Source organism: Ipomoea triloba, chromosome 9 (assembly GCF_003576645.1).
Source record: "Ipomoea triloba cultivar NCNSP0323 chromosome 9, ASM357664v1".
In the NCBI taxonomy this organism is placed as follows: Eukaryota; Viridiplantae; Streptophyta; class Magnoliopsida; order Solanales; family Convolvulaceae; genus Ipomoea; species Ipomoea triloba.
The window spans coordinates 27,265,509-27,286,831 of record NC_044924.1 but is presented as its reverse complement, the minus strand read 5'-3'; the positions used below and the strand labels follow the sequence as shown (position 1 = coordinate 27,286,831).

The 21,323-nt window shown below is 31.9% G+C and overlaps 1 protein-coding gene across 1 annotated transcript; it reads right to left on the bottom strand.

The window, feature by feature from the left end:
• Positions 1 to 7,262: 7,262 nt before the first annotated feature.
• LOC116029848 (receptor-like protein 53) lies at positions 7,263 to 11,099 on the bottom strand. Its single transcript, XM_031271887.1, has one exon. It carries the CDS (start codon positions 11,097 to 11,099, stop codon positions 7,263 to 7,265), a length of 3,837 nt encoding a protein of 1,278 aa, XP_031127747.1.
• Positions 11,100 to 21,323: the final 10,224 nt, after the last annotated feature.

Genomic DNA, 21,323 nt, shown 5'->3' with positions numbered 1-21,323 from the left:
ACAAGACCCTCAAACCTTTTAAAATTACAATTAGGTACATAAACATGTCAATTTAGTTTATAAGGAATAATTAGCTGTTAGTGACCTGTAATACCAGGTAAATTTAAATATCACTTTTTGTTTGCATAAAATCTGTCAAATAGGTATTAATTAGGCTCTCAAACAATTTAAAGTTGCAATTTGGTACATAAACATTCCAATTTAGTTCATCAAGGCATAATTACCTGTTAGTGACCTGTAAAAACAGGTAAATGTAAATGCCTCTTTTTTTGCATAAAATGTGTCAAATAGACCATCGAACTTTATCTGAAAAAATCAATTATGTCCTCAAACCTTTTAAAGTCGCAATTAGGTACATAAACATATTCATTTAGTTCATCAATGCGTAATTACCTGTTAGTGACCTGTAATATCATGTAAATTAAAATGTCATTTTTTTTTGCATAAAATGTGTCAAATAGACCATCGAACTTTATCTGAAAAAATCAATTATGTCCTCAAACCTTTTAAAGTTGCAATTAGGTACATAAACGTGTCAATTTAGTTTATAAGGTGTAATTACCTGTTAGTGAAATGTAATACCAGGTAAATTTAAATGTCACTTTTTTTTGTTTGCATAAAATGTGTCAAATAAGCATCAATTAGGCTGTCAACCTATTTAGAGTTGCAATTCGGTACATAAACATGCCAATTTATTTAATCAAAGCATAATTAGATGTTAGTAACCTGTAATAACAGGTAAATACAAATGTCACTTGTTTTTTTGACAAATATAAATGTCACTTTTTTAGCATAAATTGTGTCAAATAGGTCATCGAAATTTACCTGAAAAATTAATTAGGCCCTTAAAGTTTTTAAAGTTGCAATTAGATACATAAATATGTCAATTTAGTTCATCAAGGCGTAATTACTTGTTAGTGACCTGTAATACCAGGTAAATGTAAATGTCACTTTTTTTTTGCATAAATTTTTTCAAATAGCGAATCGAACTTTATTTGAAAAATCAATTAGGCACTCAAACCTTTTAAAATTGCAATTAGGTACATAAACATGTCAATTTAGTTTATAACACATAAGTACCTGTTAGTGACCTGTAATATCAGGTGAAATTAAATGTCATTTTTTTTTGGAATAAAGTGTGTCAAATAAGTATCAATTAGGCTCTCAAACAATTTAGAGTTGCAATTTGGTACATAAACATTCCAATTTAGTTTATCAAGTCATAATTACCTATTAGTAACCTGTAATAACATGTAAATGTAAATGTCACTTTGTTAGCATAAAATGTGTGCAATAAGCCACAAAACAGTACCTGAAAAATCAATTAGGCACTCAAACATTTTAAAGTCGCAATTAGGTACATAAATATATCAATTTAGTTCATCAAGGCGTAATTACCTGTTAGTGACCTGTAATACCAGGTAAATTTAAATGTCACTTTTTTTTTTCTTTTTTTTTTTTTGCATAAAATGTGTCAAATAGACGATCAAACTTTATCTGAAAAATCAATAGGCCCACAAACATTTTAAAGTTGCAATTACGTACATAAACATGTCAATTTCGTTTATAAGGCATAATTACCTGTTAGTGACCTGTAATACCAGGGAAATGTAAATGTTACTTTTTTAGCATAAAATGTGACAAATAGGACATCGAACTTTACCTGAAAAAATCAACTAGATCCTCAAACCTTTTAAAATTGCAATTAGATACATAAACATGTCAATTTTGTTTATAAAGCTGAGATCCAGAAATGTGATCAATATTCGCATCCTACATCCCACAAAGAAAAACACAAGACAAAAATGGTGAGAGTAACATAAAGAACTCCAAAAATTAAGTACTTGGCAAACAATGCTTTGTTACTGAGCACAAACAGATCAGAAAGCAGACACACATAAACAACGAGTGCAAAACATAAAAATGAAACATACCCGGCCAATACCACCACCCACACAATGGTCATCATGACCTTCATTAATCACCCTAGCAATATTAGACACATCACCCCACACATCGTGTCCAAACTCCCGAGTCAATCCAATGCTAAAAAATGGAAAATCCTTCAAATTAGCCCTCTTCAATATGGCACGCTCAACCTCTACTAACGCCCGTATATTATCAGCATTACCCCAGAACTCTTCATCAAACTGAGTAAATGTGGGTTGTGAGCATGGTTCATTAATACCTGCGCAACATCTAAAACCTGCCAGAAATTCACATTATTCCCTGCAACCGCGCCAGCCTCGTTCACCAACTGGATAAGTGCGAGAATGCACCTGGCTAGCTCCCCGGTCTTGTCAGCCAAGCGCTCAAGTAATTTCTAAAAATTCAAACAAAAATAACCCAAAAAACTAACATTATGGGAAAAAAATAGAATAGAGAACATAGAATACATAACGAAATATAACCTATTATGGAAGAAAAATATACACGTGCACAAAAAATATGAAACTAGACCTTATGGGGAGGAACAGGAGAAACCGGGGCAACAGAATCACCACGAGTACCTCCCTAACGTACACCCCGTCAGCAGACGATCTACCACCCTCGGGCACTACATCGGACGACACAACACAAGGAAGCATCTGCGATGTCCCCCTAATCTCCAAGACCTTGCGCCAACGAAGCATCTGCGATGTCAGCCCTCGAAATGCTAGGACAGCCCGAGGCAAGATACGAATCGCAGGNATGAGGTGATTCTTAAACCATTGGAAAGAAGACTTCAAGGGCTACAACTCTTATGAAGACATGAAAGTGTAATTCGAAGGGGAAAAGGGTCAAAATCAGGATTCAAGTCGGAACTGCGTCGCAGGAATTTTCGACGCGTCGAACTCAACTTTCGACGCGTCGAAAATCCCAAAAATGAGGCAGAATAGCCTCGTTTCGGCGCTGTAAAGATTCGACGCGTCGAATGTTGGATTCGACGCGTCGAATGTCGCAGATCTGCGATTCTAAACTTCTAAAAATTGTCATTTTTGCCCTCCATTCTCCACCCACTATAAAAGCATCATTTTCTCTTCAAACCCTAAGCTTGGCTGCGGATTTTGACCAAAAAGGAGAGCAAGGAAGAAGATTTGAAGCCACAACAAGAGAGGAGAAGAGCTTGGAAGACACATTCGGGAGAATTTCTTCATCTCTTCTCTATTTTAAGCTTTGTTAAATCTTTCTTTGAATTGTTTGTTGTTGAAACTAAGATAGCCATGTTTGGCTAAGATTTCCTTTGGGATTTTTGGATTGATAAGTGTTTATGAACCTATGTGCCTAGTTCTTAAATTGCTTGAATGAAATATCTATTTGGGTTTATTACTTGTGTTGTAATTGTGGCTTAATTTCTTGATGCTTGTAGTTAAGGATCCTAATTACTTGTTTCATTGCTAAATTTGTCTATGAATTAGAGCACCCACAATTGCACTTGATTCTTGTACCTCGAGAGAGGACATGTTGATTAAGGGATTTATTGTGAATAGCTCACGAGAGTGAGTATTCCAATTGTGAATAGCCCACGAGAGTGGGTATTCCATTTATTGCTTGTTCTTGATTATATGTTGTGAATAGCTCACGAGAGTGAGTATTCCAATTACCATGTTTTGGGATTGAATTACGAGAGTAATCTTTCCCTTTTAGATTGCAATCATCCACACTTGTTGAACCCGAATGATTATTTCACTTTAGATTGGCACTAGGTGATTAAACACTTTGACGCCCAAAAATCCCGCTCTTAATCTCTTGTATATAAAAGTCCGTTTGCCTTGCTTCATTTATTTTATTTTCATAATTTTAGATAAATACCCATTGTTAACGTAGGAATAGCTTCTCCTGAATTAATTAGTAACTAGTGCTTAATACCCCGCTTCCCTGTGGATCGATAACCCCGGAATACTCCGGGTATTTGCTTGTACCTAAAAATGCTACGACCACCCATGCAAGAAATCAACGAGGAAATCAACAGAACCATAAAATGCCTCTTGAACCACAAACTCCCATCAAGATCCTCCCTAATAAGTTGTGCAAGCTCAGCTGGGGACACATCATGTCGGTGCTTCTCAAACATCTTTCGCCATGCAGTCAACAACTTGCTCTTCGCATAGCGATCCCGCATTGTTATAATACCTTCACCCCATGGGAACTCGAGAATAGAACTCACATTCTCCTCCCTAACGGGTAAGACCTCTCCCTCACCCAACAATACGCACATCTTCTCACTGTCAAAATTCGACAGCAACCAACGACCCAACCGAACGGGCAACTCCTTAATCTTTAATTCAAGAACGACACCAAACCCAATATTAAAAATGTCATTCCACTACTGTGCCGTAAGATCTTCCAACGCCTTTACAAAAAACAAAGGTAGAATTCTAATTCTAAGAGTTGGAAAATGTACTCGCTCATCCGGAACATCCCTAACAGGTTCCTACCGCATTCTTTGAACACCAACAACCGGATCTTCCACAAAATCATCATCATCATCATTAGGCAGCTGGGACGAACAATCCACTGAAGGTGCTTCCCTAACTCTTTTAGCTACGACCAACAAACACAAACAATAACTAAGAAAAGAAACAACCACAAGAAAAAAAACACTAATAGTCCAATAAGACAATAAAACAAAAAATAATAATAATAACACATTGGCACACAATATGCCGTCACCAAAACACTACATCAAAGCGATGCATACAATATAACTAAATCTTTGCACACAATAATTCGTAAATCATATGAATAATTTTAATAAGAGTTATGCTTCAACTAAATCAAACTTAACTAATATAAACCATTGACAAATGAATGAAATCATACTTTACAATGATAAAAATTAAATAATTAATTATAAAAAGAATTGAAAATATTTATTTTATTTTTCCGAACTAAAAATAATTAATTAAACAATACACCTAACCCATCAGTCAAGTTAAAAAAAATGACTCTCACTAACTACCAGTTACAAATTACAAAAGTAGGGCACACCATCGTCCATCAATACATCATGGGCACACAACTATCAACATATTTTATTAACATCATGTCCACAATAATAATTCTACACACACAACCATTCTTAAAACATGATAGTACAATAATTTTAAAAAGTCCGATACTGCAAGTACATTAGGCTTAACTTATAAAATGATTCACAAATGAAGGAAACAATAATTTACATGTATAAAAATTAAATAATTAATTGTTAAAACAAAACTGAAAATATTCCTCTTATTTTATCTAAATGGATTTAATTTATAAATGAATCTATTCATTACAATAACCAATATTTTATATTAATTTTTAGGGGAATGATATACCAAATTTGTCATAAAAACGCAAATACCCAAGTGAACTACATAAATTTTTTTTTTTTTTAAAACAGTTCACCTAACCCCTCAACACAAAAAAAAAAAAAAAAAAAAAAAATACCTCCTATTAATTACCGGTTCTAAAATATCAAAGTAAGGCACCCAATAAATGAAGCAGAGCACACAATCACTACATCATTGGCACACAACCTAGCAACATACCTTATTAACAACATGCCCACAATAATGAATTTATGCACACAACAATTCTTAATACACGACAATAATTTTAAAAAGCCAGATACTGCAACTACATTAGGGCACCCAACCCCTCAACACCAAAAAAAAAATACTTCTTATTAACTACCGATTCTAGAATAACAAAGTAGGGCACACAATAAATGAAGTTGGGCACACAAACTACCCACATACATTATTAATATATATCCTGTGCTTACCTCCAAAAAGAAACCCACGAACCAAAACATAGCCAATAAGAGACACACGAAAAACACACCACCCCATAGCTAAAAAGAAATACACATACATTAAACAATAATGAAGGTGCAACGTCTTATTCAACACAAAATGAGGCCTCCACTAATGAGTTATAGCCCAGATACACGATGAAAATATAACCAATAACAAATTTCAATTTGAACAAACTTACAAATTATGGCACACAATAAACAAATTTAATCCGAAACACAAAACAAGATAAAAAATTTCAGTATAATAAAAACAAATTCAGAAATAATAATAAAAACAAATAATAAGAGAAATATTTTACAATTAATAAATAAACATAAATATATACAAATAATAATACAAAATTTGTAATACTAATCAATTGGTAGATATTAATAACAAAAAACCATATAGTAAACAATAAAACCAAAGAAAAAAAAAAAAAGAAGGAAAAACCCTACCTGGATTCGCAACACCCTCTCCCGGACCGGAACCCCTACATTGCCGACGACCACCACCGACTTCCGCCATTGTTGGCTTCTTAGACTGTAAATCCGTAGCCGCCTGGGACATGCACGACCGCCTCTTTCCATTAGGAAGACACCGTCGGAAGCTTAAACAACACCACCGTCGACCGTCCAACCACTTCAACTTCCGCACAAATAGGAAGAAACGCAGCGTCCGCACCACCCCAATCAGACCTTCGACTTCACCGATACCGTTGAGAGAAACGATGAGAACGAATGGGAATATAAAAAATAAACAATATGCTCAATCTTCCAAAATTAAAACACTAATACAAATGACACAAATACCTCAATCAGCCTAATAAGCACACGCCTAACACAAAAATAGCCCAAAATTATCATTAATCTTAATTACACCATCAAATATTCTACATTATTAGTCCTCATTTGATCCTCAATCTATTTATATATAACCTAAAAGAGAGGTTAATATAATAAATAAGAAAGTGAACCAAAAATGTCAGTAATTAAGTTCATAGCCAACACTCGCGGACATATAATGACACAATTGAAAAAAATAAAAAATAAAAACAAAATCAATGACAGTAAATGAACATTGCAGCACTATATAATCAAAAAAAAAAAAAAAACGTTGGTGTGGACAAAGAAATAAGTAGGTGAAACTCTCACATTGTGATTAATTGTAGAAATAAAAATCAACTGAGTTACCTGTGAAGGTGGCTTCTTGTGGACACCGCGACTGACGAATCAACTCATCCAAAATTCATGTAAAGTTCGGAGTGTGGAGTCAAAAATTTAGCCTTTTTTTTACACCGCTGAAAACCATGCATACATATAAAATAAAAAGGACATTAGGAGAAAATGAAATAAAAAGCACAACTACATACATCCAAGCCTACAAACAACTAATAAAACAATCACACATGGTAAAAAAAGAAACTTTACCTAAGCAACGTAGGTGGTTGAAGAGAAGAATATAAGCACCAAAATTGTTGATTGAAAAGAAGTTTTGCTAACGAGACTTCTTTCTTCTCCCTTGACCTCTCTGAAAGAATATCTTTAACAGAATTCCATCTATCATCTTGTTATAATATGATCTCCATTTGCTGGATAGCAAAAGTGGCACAAAGATTCCTCCTAGACCTGCAACAAATCCAAATGCAACGCTAATGTAGATATCAACGTGGTGCGTTGATTCTTTCTCTTCTGATTCTGGTATTGGAGATGCTGGTTCATCAATGCCAGTGCAAGATACATTAATTTGGAATCCACATAGCCCCTTGTTTCCCATGAATGAGCTTGCATCAAAGGTATCCAATTGAGTGCTTCTTGGAATCATTCCAACGAGATGGTTGTATGACAAGTTTAAGACTTCCAGGAAGGTTAGGATCTCTAGTTGCACCGGGATATTTCCAGCAAGGTTGTTGAATGAGAGGTCCAAAGCTTCCAAAGCTTTCAAGTTTTGAAGAGATGGAGGAATATTGCCAGTTAGGGCATTGTGGGAGATGTTGAGGAGATAAAGCTGTTTAAGCTCTCCAACACTCTCTGGTATACTGCCTTCAAATTGATTACTTGAAAAATCAATAGAAGTGAAGATAGATAGAACCTTCTCTATAGTGTAAGTTTGGCCTTTCAGAGACAGAATGACTGAATCTTGATAGTAAATCCCACCTACTTGAGATGTGAAGTACAAGTAGTCAGGCTTTGAGTTTAATTCATTCCTCTCAACCAAAATAGCTTTTAATGCCAAGAATAAATCAGTTGGTATATGTCCACTGAAATTATTGGAAGATAGGTCAATGACTTGTAAACTTGGCCAGCTGTTGTTTACCCCAAGCATGGGACAAGAAATGCTTCCATGAAAATGATTGGAATGCAATACAAGAATGTGCAGATTTGACAATTTATTGAGCCAACAAGGAAAGGTATCACTTATTTTGTTGTTTCCAAGATTTAAGATCTTAAGCTCTGTGCAGTTGATCAAGGAGGGAGGAACTTTCCCTTCTAAGAGATTTTGACTAAGATCCAATGTCTCTAAAGAACAACTCTGTTGAAACTTCAGTGATATCTCACCACTTAAATGATTTCCTCTAAGATTCACTACAGCGAGAATGCTGTTATTTTGAACCAAACATGATGGTATTGTGCCATGCAAAGCATTGTGGGACAAGTCAAGCACTTCCAGATTGGCTGCTCGACACCAGGAAGTTGAGATCTTTCCACTTACTCTATTTTTTGCAATGGAAAAGAACGAAAGGAGATATGGGATTTGATCAAGAGAAATCACGGAAAATTTGTTGTTGGAGAAGTCTAAGTACTGTGCCTCAGGTGGTGGTCGTGGAATCTGTCCACTTAGCATATTAGAATTTAGATCAAGGAAAGTAAGAGAACCGTATTCCATTGGCTCTTTCATATGCGTCAAACTGTTGTGAGAAAGATTGAGGTAATAGAGTTGCCCATTACCAATTCCCCATATCCAGTTAGGAATTTCTCCACTAATAGTGTTGTTGGAAAGATCTAACCACGACAATTTAGATTGGCTTTTCAAAAAATCAGGAATTTTTTGCAAATTGCAGGAGGCCAAAATTAAGTATATAAACTGAGGGAGTAAGGGAAGTTCTGATGTGCTTATGGTTGTCTCAATTACCAAATTGTTATTGGAAAAGTCAAGAGTTTCAATATACTGGCTTCTAAAATTTGTTAGATGTACAATATCCTTAAATTTGTTTGATGAAAGGTCGAGCACCGTAAGATTCTGAAGTTGAAATAGGAATGAAGGTATTGTCCCGTCCAAGTTGTTGTCCGTCAAATAAAGATATTCAAGTGGAGAAGTCACATTTTGCAAATCAATCATTTGACCAAAAAATTTGTTTGATGAAAGATCTAGTGATGTAAGACTTTGAAGGTGAAAGAATAACAAAGGTATTGTCCCTTCTAAGTTGTTTCCACTCAAATCAAGAATTTGCAATGGAGAAGTCACATTTTGCAAATCAATCATTTGACCAAAAAATTTGTTTGATGAAAGATCTAGTGATGTAATACTTTGAAGGTGAAAGAATAACAAAGGTATTGTCCCTTCTAAGTTGTTTCCACTCAAATCAAGAATTTGCAATGGAGAAGTCACATTTTGCAAATCAATCATTTGACCAAAAAATTTGTTTGATGAAAGATCTAGTGATGTAATACTTTGAAGGTGAAAGAATAACAAAGGTATTGTCCCTTCTAAGTTGTTTCCACTCAAATCAAGAATTTGCAATGGAGAAGTCACATTTTGCAAATCAATCATTTGACCAAAAAATTTGTTTGATGAAAGATCTAGTGATGTAAGATTTTGAAGGTGAAAGAATAACAAAGGTATTGTCCCGTCCAAGTTGTTGTCCGTCAAATAAAGATATTCAAGTGGAGAAGTCACATTTTGCAAATCAATCATTTGACCAAAAAATTTGTTTGATGAAAGAGCTAGTGATGTAAGGCTTTGAAGGTGAAAGAAGAACAAAGGTATTGTCCCTTCTAAGTTGTTTCTACTCAAATCAAGATATCCAAGTGGAGAAGTCACGTTGTTTCTACTCAAATCAAGATATCCAAGTGGAGAAGTCACATTTTGCAAATCAATCGGTTGACCAAAAAAATTGTTTGATGAAAGATCTAGTGATGTAAGGCTTTGAAGGTGAAAGAAGAACAAAGGTATTGTCCCTTCTAAGTTGTTTCTACTCAAATCAAGATATCGTATTGTCCCTTCTAAGTTGTTTCTACTCAAATCAAGATATCCAAGTGGAGAAGTCACGTTGTTTCTACTCAAATCAAGATATCCAAGTGGAGAAGTCACATTTTGCAAATCAATCGGTTGACCAAAAAAATTGTTTGATGAAAGATCTAGTGATGTAAGGCTTTGAAGGTGAAAGAAGAACAAAGGTATTGTCCCTTCTAAGTTGTTTCTACTCAAATCAAGATATCCAAGTGGAGAAGTCACATTTTGCAAATCAATCGGTTGACCAAAAAAATTGTTTGATGAAAGATCTAGTGATGTAAGGCTTTGAAGGTGAAAGAAGAACAAAGGTATTGTCCCTTCTAAGTTGTTTCTACTCAAATCAAGATATCTAAGTGGAGAAGTCACATTTCGTAATTCAGTTATATGACCAGAAAGTTTGTTCCAACTCAGAGATAAGGTTTGAAGTGATGGCAGGAAAAATAGTGATGCTGGAATGGGTCCTGAAAATGAATTGAAGGACAAGCTCAGCTCAACAAGTTTGCTAAGCTTTATAATAGAAGCAGGGATTGGTCCACTAAAATGGCAATCTTTAAGGTCAATATGGGACAGCAGTCTGAGGTTTCCTATGGACTCGGGTAAATTCCCAGAAAACATTGTCCGCCAAAGTGTGAGGCTCTTGAGAGATCCATTTTCCGGGAAGTCTGGCAAAGAACCCCCAAGCATGAAATTGTAAGTTAAGTCAATGGTTTGCAGAGTTGGTACCTGGAATAGTTTGTGAGGGACTGTTCCACTGAAGTTGCAATACGAAAGGCTCAAAACAGTGAGATTGGTGAAATCCGTGAAGAAGTCTGGAAATGGAGCAGAGAAGTTGACCCAATCAAGCCTAATAACAGAAAGTGATGGCAGTTTATACAAGAGAGAAACATTGAAGCCACCCGTGATTGACTCATCGTCGCTGAGGTCAAGAGTAGTAATATATCCAGTAGCAGCATTGCAACTCAGACCTGGCCATCGGCAGCAGTCAGCTCCTTCATCCCACAGCACCAACTTGGTGGATGCCGAAGAATTGTAAGTGATTTGAGTTCGTATCTGGAGAAGCACAGACTTTTGATCGGGAAGACACAGACCCAATGCATGCATAATTGTGAATAAAATTGAAAAGAGCAGAAGCATGTTAAACATGAGAATCCTCATTTTATGATGGAGCAGAGTTAAGTTGTTTGTTGTTGAGGTGTACAATTTCGGAAATATGAATACGCATATATATGAATTAGAACGCAATCAACACGCATGAGTTCCGTGTGGAAACAGACACTCTTTTAAGTAATGAAAGCAAAGCTTAATGCCCCTACAACACGTTTGGTTGAATTTGGAGGGAATAGAACATGAATAAATTTTTATTTTTTTTAAATAGTGTAGATGAACAATGTTGTGCCATATTTTGCTCAACACTGTTCACTATCAGAACAAAAATTGCCATTTTACCATTGTTATGAAATATTACTACGGCAATAATATTTCTAAAAAAAATAAATTTAATTCAGAGTGTTGTGATATGAACATATTTTAAGTTTAATTAAGAGCCAATAAATTAACTTGTTGATGAGAAATACAATTACATCTGGGCTTTAAATGGTAGGATTGTCCAAACAATTCATAATAATGACACCCCATCAGCTCTAGTTGAACAAGTTTATACATCATCCTCATAATTTNAGTTGAACAAGTTTATACATCATCCTCATAATTTTATCAATGCATGAAAGCTTCTAAAGAAATTTGTAAGTTAATTTTTACTATATCATTATAGCAATATATATTGTAACCATATATTTTAAATTATTTATCCTCATCATTTATTAACAGCAATTGTCATTGAAAAATTCTCAAAATAATTTGTCTTAACAATGAATGGAAATAAAAAAAAAATCAATAACTTTATTGTTGTTGATGAAAAGTAAGTCATTCACTCTATAACTCTTATTAAATTAAATAAATTAGTAACTACAGCAACAAATAATACATATGCATTTCTACAATGTTTTTATTCAAAAAAAAATTCATTATCAATAAATTGAATTAAATAAGAGAACTAATTTCATTAATTATATCGTTTTTATTACATCATAGTTGTTCACTTTAAAGTTAAATTGAATTTTTTTTTAAGATAGATTTAAAATGTTTACATTTTTACTATCTTATCTAATCTTATTTCTTAAACTAGGGATATCTCTACCCACAAGAACTCATTTAACAATCATGGTTGAACCAAATGAAGGCTGAGCAGAACACCTAAAGGACTAGCATGCTTTTATGTTAATAAAAATATGTAAATGTTAATTAGATCATTATCTTATATAGCTACATTTAAAATTCATTATTAAAAATGTAAATGCAGTGCAATAAAATATCATGACATACTTGATACATTGAAAATATGCTGAGACTAGAACTATGGTGCAATTAATTTGGAAAATCTAGAAAATGAAGAAATTTTAAAATAGTCAATGTTTCTGCATTCATTGATCTTGTATGTGAAATACTTATTGTGCATTCATTAAATATATTAGAACTAATATAAATTTACAATTCATTTAATCTTCTAGACTCAACTTGCTTAGATTAAAAGCAAAATTAGTATCAACCTTAACAACAAAAGCACTTAGTATATAGGATGTATCCACTGTTTAAAAAAGGTTTATGCACAAAATGACAAACAATTTAACTCTAAGGTTAGTATCAATTCAATAAAAAAAAAATTTATAAAAAAAAAAAACACAGACACACGCAAACGCACAAAATCAATCACTACACTCATTCATAATAATTCCAAAAATATGAACTTGAAAATAAATAGGTGAAAAATGGATGTTGAAATTGTTGATGAAATTGGACATGTTGTGGCATCAATATTCAGAGTTCGGACTACTTGCAGAGTTATTGTTGTACTATCAAGTAAACAAGTTATGAAAATAGAAAAATATGTACTACTCATGAACCTTCCACAAATATAATAAATATTACGGAGTAATATTTTATTCAATACTTTCACATGAAACATGTAGGAAAAAAAATTATCATTGCAAAATATCAATAGGCGCTTGTAAGATCAAGAGTTCATAGTAAAAAACTAAGATTCCAGGCATATACACAATAAGGCAAATCCACAACTTTCTACACCATAATCTCATTGAATGAGGCTACCATCTATGCTACAATCAGTAACTCAATTGCAAATGACACACTACCAACAAACAAGAATATGACAATAGTGAAGATGAAGTCAATAACAATGCTACCCAAAAGAGAATTAAGAAGACTTAGAGAAATTCAACCAAAAGTAATATTTATTTAGACTATCGTGTTTATGCTAAGTATTTTAGACTATCGATTTTACAAAGTTACAAATGTTTATCTTAGTGACAATTATAATGAATCTCTCATATTATCTTGCATTCATATGCTTTGAATAACCTATTTAAATAAACAAATTCAACTTTCAATTAAGAATTTATCCTATATAATCTTGCATTTATATACTTTGAAATACTTATTTAAATATAACTATATAAGCATTAGGTATTAGTCCATTCGCTCAATGCGCATGTAAAACTTGGATCATAGTGGAAAGTATAAATTTGGTCCGAATATCTGATTTTGAAATTTCACAAATATCTTATATATATATAGGGTCACACTTGTGTGAGACCGTCTCACGGATCCTTATTCGCGAGACGAGTCGGGTCGGGTCAATGCACCATGCAAATGTCATCCTTATATGCTCAAATATAACACTAATCAAAAATACAATTTTTGTTACTTATTAGAGAAAAAGTAATACATTTTTCATAATAAGTAATGTTGACAAGTGTCCCTTACTTATAAGGGCAAATATAATACTTTTGTGAAAAAATGTAATACTTTTAAATCGAAATGTAAAAGTATTGTATTTTCTCTTAAAAGTATTACATTTACCATAAGAAAAATTTTATTCCTGATTAGTATTACATTTGAGCGTATAAGTATGACATTTATACATATATGTGTTACATTTACATCTTGACCCGACCCGACTCATGGTGAGACGGTCTCACACAAATTTTTGCCATATATATATATATATATATATATATATATATATAAAAGGATGAATTGACGTATAAAGTCGTGTGATCTACGCCCTATGGAATCAGTCAAACAGAAACAAAAAAGGATGAATTGACGTATAAAGCCGAGTGATCTACGCCCTTTGGAATCAGTTAAACAGAAACAAAAAGGATGAATTAACGTATAAAGCCGTGTGATCTACGCCCTATGGAATCTTGGATGTCTGTCAAATAGGTATTAATTAGGCTCTCAAACAATTTAAAGTTGCAATTTGGTACATAAACATTCCAATTTAGTTCATCAAGGCATAATTACCTGTTAGTGACCTGTAAAAACAGGTAAATGTAAATGCCACTTTTTTAGCATAAAATGTGTGTAATAAGCCATCAAACTGTACCGGAAAAATCAATTAGGCCCTCAAACATTTTAAAGTCGCAATTAGGTACATAAACNAAGAGAACTAATTTCATTAATTATATCGTTTTTATTACATCATAGTTGTTCACTTTAAAGTTAAATTGAATTTTTTTTTAAGATAGATTTAAAATGTTTACATTTTTACTATCTTATCTAATCTTATTTCTTAAACTAGGGATATCTCTACCCACAAGAACTCATTTAACAATCATGGTTGAACCAAATGAAGGCTGAGCAGAACACCTAAAGGACTAGCATGCTTTTATGTTAATAAAAATATGTAAATGTTAATTAGATCATTATCTTATATAGCTACATTTAAAATTCATTATTAAAAATGTAAATGCAGTGCAATAAAATATCATGACATACTTGATACATTGAAAATATGCTGAGACTAGAACTATGGTGCAATTAATTTGGAAAATCTAGAAAATGAAGAAATTTTAAAATAGTCAATGTTTCTGCATTCATTGATCTTGTATGTGAAATACTTATTGTGCATTCATTAAATATATTAGAACTAATATAAATTTACAATTCATTTAATCTTCTAGACTCAACTTGCTTAGATTAAAAGCAAAATTAGTATCAACCTTAACAACAAAAGCACTTAGTATATAGGATGTATCCACTGTTTAAAAAAGGTTTATGCACAAAATGACAAACAATTTAACTCTAAGGTTAGTATCAATTCAATAAAAAAAAAATTTATAAAAAAAAAAAACACAGACACACGCAAACGCACAAAATCAATCACTACACTCATTCATAATAATTCCAAAAATATGAACTTGAAAATAAATAGGTGAAAAATGGATGTTGAAATTGTTGATGAAATTGGACATGTTGTGGCATCAATATTCAGAGTTCGGACTACTTGCAGAGTTATTGTTGTACTATCAAGTAAACAAGTTATGAAAATAGAAAAATATGTACTACTCATGAACCTTCCACAAATATAATAAATATTACGGAGTAATATTTTATTCAATACTTTCACATGAAACATGTAGGAAAAAAAATTATCATTGCAAAATATCAATAGGCGCTTGTAAGATCAAGAGTTCATAGTAAAAAACTAAGATTCCAGGCATATACACAATAAGGCAAATCCACAACTTTCTACACCATAATCTCATTGAATGAGGCTACCATCTATGCTACAATCAGTAACTCAATTGCAAATGACACACTACCAACAAACAAGAATATGACAATAGTGAAGATGAAGTCAATAACAATGCTACCCAAAAGAGAATTAAGAAGACTTAGAGAAATTCAACCAAAAGTAATATTTATTTAGACTATCGTGTTTATGCTAAGTATTTTAGACTATCGATTTTACAAAGTTACAAATGTTTATCTTAGTGACAATTATAATGAATCTCTCATATTATCTTGCATTCATATGCTTTGAATAACCTATTTAAATAAACAAATTCAACTTTCAATTAAGAATTTATCCTATATAATCTTGCATTTATATACTTTGAAATACTTATTTAAATATAACTATATAAGCATTAGGTATTAGTCCATTCGCTCAATGCGCATGTAAAACTTGGATCATAGTGGAAAGTATAAATTTGGTCCGAATATCTGATTTTGAAATTTCACAAATATCTTATATATATATAGGGTCACACTTGTGTGAGACCGTCTCACGGATCCTTATTCGCGAGACGAGTCGGGTCGGGTCAATGCACCATGCAAATGTCATCCTTATATGCTCAAATATAACACTAATCAAAAATACAATTTTTGTTACTTATTAGAGAAAAAGTAATACATTTTTCATAATAAGTAATGTTGACAAGTGTCCCTTACTTATAAGGGCAAATATAATACTTTTGTGAAAAAATGTAATACTTTTAAATCGAAATGTAAAAGTATTGTATTTTCTCTTAAAAGTATTACATTTACCATAAGAAAAATTTTATTCCTGATTAGTATTACATTTGAGCGTATAAGTATGACATTTATACATATATGTGTTACATTTACATCTTGACCCGACCCGACTCATGGTGAGACGGTCTCACACAAATTTTTGCCATATATATATATATATATATATATATATATATATAAAAGGATGAATTGACGTATAAAGTCGTGTGATCTACGCCCTATGGAATCAGTCAAACAGAAACAAAAAAGGATGAATTGACGTATAAAGCCGAGTGATCTACGCCCTTTGGAATCAGTTAAACAGAAACAAAAAGGATGAATTAACGTATAAAGCCGTGTGATCTACGCCCTATGGAATCTTGGATGTCTGTCAAATAGGTATTAATTAGGCTCTCAAACAATTTAAAGTTGCAATTTGGTACATAAACATTCCAATTTAGTTCATCAAGGCATAATTACCTGTTAGTGACCTGTAAAAACAGGTAAATGTAAATGCCACTTTTTTAGCATAAAATGTGTGTAATAAGCCATCAAACTGTACCGGAAAAATCAATTAGGCCCTCAAACATTTTAAAGTCGCAATTAGGTACATAAACATATTCATTTAGTTCATCAATGCGTAATCTTTTTTTTGCATAAAATGTGTCAAATAGACCATCGAACTTTATCTGAAAAAATCAATTATGTCCTCAAACCTTTTAAAGTTGCAATTAGGTACATAAACATGTCAATTTAGTTTATAAGGTGTAATTACCTGTTAGTGAAATGTAATACCAGGTAAATTTAAATGTCACTTTTTTTTTTTTGCATAAAATGTGTCAAAGAAGCATCAATTAGGCTCTCAAACTATTTAGAGTTGCAATTCGGTACATAAACATGCCAATTTATTTAATCAAAGCATAATTAGATGTTAGTAACCTGTAATAACAGGTAAATACAAATGTCACTTGTTTTTTTGACAAATATAAATGTCACCTTTTTAGCATAAATTGTGTCAAATAGGTCATCGAAATTTACCTGAAAAATCAATTAGGCCTTAAAGTTTTTAAAGTTGCAATTAGATACATAAACATGTCAATTTAGTTTATAAGGCATAATTACCTGTTAGTGACCTGTAATACCAGGTAAATTTAAATGTCACTTTTTTTTTGCATAAAATGTGTACATAAACATAAACATATCAACATATCAATTTAGTTCATCATAAAATGTGTCACTTTTTTATAGACGCAATTAGATACATAAACATATCAATTTAGTTCATCAGGGAAATGTAAATGTTACTTTTTTAGCATAAAATGTGACAAATAGGACATCGAACTTTACCTGAAAAAATCAACTAGATCCTCAAACCTTTTAAAATTGCAATTAGATACATAAACATGTCAATTTTGTTTATAAGGAATAATTAGCTGTTAGTGACCTGTAATACTAGGTAAATTTAAATGTCACTTTTTTTTTGCTTAAAATGTGTCAAANGCAATTAGATACATAAACATGTCAATTTAGTTCATCAAGGCGTAATTACCTGTTAGTAACCTGTAATACCAGGTAAATGTAAATGTTACTTTTTTAGCATAAAATGTGACAAATAGGACATCGAACTTTACTTGAAAAAATCAACTAGACCCTCAAACCTTTTAAAATTGCAATTAGGTAGATAAACATGTCAATTTAGTTTATAAGGAATAATTAGCTGTTAGTGACCTGTAATACTAGGTAAATTTAAATGTCACTTTTTTTTTGCTTAAAATGTGTCAAAAAGGTATCAATTAGGCTCTCAAACAATTTAGAGTTGTAATTTGGTACATAAACATTCCAATTTAGTTCATCAAGGCATAATTACCAGTTAGTGACCTGTAATAACAGGTAAATACAAATGACACTTGTTTTTTTTTGACAAATACAAATGTCACTTTTTTACCATAAAATGTGTCAAATAGGGCATCGAACTTTACCTGAAAAATCAATTAGGCCTTATAATTTTTAAAGTTGCAATTAGATACATAAACATGTCAATTTAGTTCATCAAGGCATAATCACCTGTTAGTGACCTGTAATACTAGGTAAATTTAAATGTCACTTTTTGTTTGCATAAAATGTGTCAAATAAGCATCAATTAGGCTGTCAACCTATTTAGAGTTGCAATTCGGTACATAAACATGCCGATTTCTTTAATCAAAGCATAATTTCATGTTAGTAATCTATAATAACAGGTAAATACAAATGTCACTTGTTTTTTTTTTGACAAATACAAATGTCACTTTTTTACCATAAAATGTGTCAAATAGGACATCGAAATTTACCTGAAAAATCAATTAGGCCTTAAAATTTTTAAAGTTGCAATTAGATACAAAAACATGTCAATTTAGTTTATAAGGCATAATTACCTGTTAGTGACCTGTAACACCAGGTAAAATTTAAATGTCACTTTTTTTTTGCATAAAATGTGTCAAGTAAGTATCAATTAGGCTCTCAAACAATTTAAAGTTGCAATTTGGTACATAAACATTCCAATTTAGTTCATCAAGGCATAATTACCTGTTAGTGACCTGTAATAACAGGTAAATGTAAATGCCAATTTTTTAGCATAAAATGTGTGTAATAAGCCATCAAACCGTACCTTAAAAATCAATTAGGCCCTCAAACTTTTTATAGACGCAATTAGATACATAAACATATCAATTTAGTTATCAAGGCGTAATTACCTATTAGTGACCTGTAATACCAGGTAAATTTAAATGTCACTTTTTTTTTTCTTTTTTTTTTTTGCATAAAATGTGTCAAATAGACGATCAAACTTTATCTGAAAAATCAATAGGCCCACAAACATTTTAAAGTTGCAATTACGTACATAAACATGTCAATTTCGTTTGTAAGGCATAATTACCTGTTAGTGACCTGTAATACCAGGGAAATGTAAATGTTACTTTTTTAGCATAAAATGTGACAAATAGGACATCGAACTTTACCTGAAAAAATCAACTAGATCCTCAAACCTTTTAAAATTGCAATTAGATACATAAACATGTCAATTTTGTTTATAAGGAATAATTAGCTGTTAGTGACCTGTAATACTAGGTAAATTTAAATGTCACTTTTTTTTTGCTTAAAATGTGTCAAATAGGTATCAATTAGGCTCTCAAACTATTTAGAGTTGCAATTCGGTACATAAACATGCTAATTTATTTAATCAAAGCATAATTACATGTTAGTAACCTGTAATAACAGGTAAATACAAATGTCACTTGTTTTTTTTGACAAATATAAATGTCACTTTTTTAGCATAAATTGTGTCAAATAGGTCATCGAAATTTACTTGAAAAATCAGTTAGGCCCTTAAAGTTTTTAAAGTTGCAATTAAATACATAAACATGTCAATTTAGTTCATCAAGGCGTAATTAGCTATTAGTGACCTGTAATACCAGATAATGTAAATGTTACTTTTTTAGCATAAAATGTGTCAAATAGGACATCGAATTTTACCTGAAAAAATCAATTAGGCCCTCAAACCTTTTAAAATTGCAATTATGTACATAAACATGTCAATTTAGTTTATAAGGCATAATTAGCTGTTAGTAACCTGTAATACCAGGTAAATTTAAATGTCACTATTTTTTTGCATAAAATGTGTCAAAGAAGTATCAATTAGGCTCTCAAACTATTTAGAGTTGTAATTCGTTACATAAACATTCCAATTTATTTAATCAAACCATAATTACATGTTAGTAACCTGTAATAACAGGTAAATACAAATGTCACTTGTTTTTTTTTGACAAATATAAATGTCACTTTTTTAACATAAAATGCGTCAAATAGGCTATCGAAATTACCTGAAAAATCAATTAGGCCCTTAAAGTTTTTAAAGTTGCAATTAGATACATAAACATGTCAATTTAGTTCATCAAGGCGTAATTACTTGTTAGTGAACTGTAATACCAGGTAAATGTAAATGTTACTTTTTTAGCATAAAATGTGACAAATAGGACATCGAACTTTACTTGAAAAAATCAACTAGACCCTCAAACCTTTTAAAATTGCAATTAGGTAGATAAACATGTCCATTTAGTTTATAAGTAATAATTAGCTGTTAGTGACCTATAATACTTGGTAAATTTAAATGTCACTTTTTTTTTGCTTAAAATGTGTCAAATAGGTATAAATTAGGCTCTCAAACAATTTAGAGTTGTAATTTGGTACATAAACATTCCAATTTAGTTCATCAAAGCATAATTACCAGTTAGTGACCTGTAATAACAGGTAAATGTAATTGTCACTTTGTTAGCATAAAATGTGTGTAATAAGCCATCAAACTGTACCGGAAAAATCAATTAGGCCCTCAAACATTTTAAAGTCGCAATTAGGTACATAAACATATCCATTTAGTTCATCAATGCGTAATTACCTGTTAGTGACCTGTAATACCAGGTAAATTTAAATGTCACTTTTTTTGCATAAAATTTGTCAAGTAAGTATCAATTAGGCTCTCAAACAATTTAAAGTTGCAATTTGGTACATAAACATTCCAATTTAGTTCATCAAGGCATAATTACCTGTTAGTGACCTGTAATAACAGGTAAATGTAAATGCAACTTTTTTAGCATAAAATGTGTGTAATAAGCCATCAAACCGTACCTGAAAAATCAATTAGGCCCTCAAACTTTTTATAGACGCAATTAGATACATAAACATATCAATTTAGTTTATCAAGGCGTAATTACCTATTAGTGACCTGTAATACCAGGTAAATTTAAATGTCACTTTTTTTTTCTTTTTTTTTTTTTTTTTGCATAAAATGTGTCAAATAGACCATCAAACTTTATCTGAAAAATCAATAAGCCCCCAAACATTTTAAAGTTGCAATTACGTACATAAACATGTCAATTTCGTTTATAAGGCATAATTACCTGTTAGTGACCTGTAATA

Bases quoted from the DNA above. Each gene is read 5' to 3' on its own strand.
- LOC116029848 (XM_031271887.1), bottom strand. From the start codon at position 11,099: ATGCATGCATTGGGTCTGTGTCTTCCCGATCAAAAGTCTGTGCTTCTC.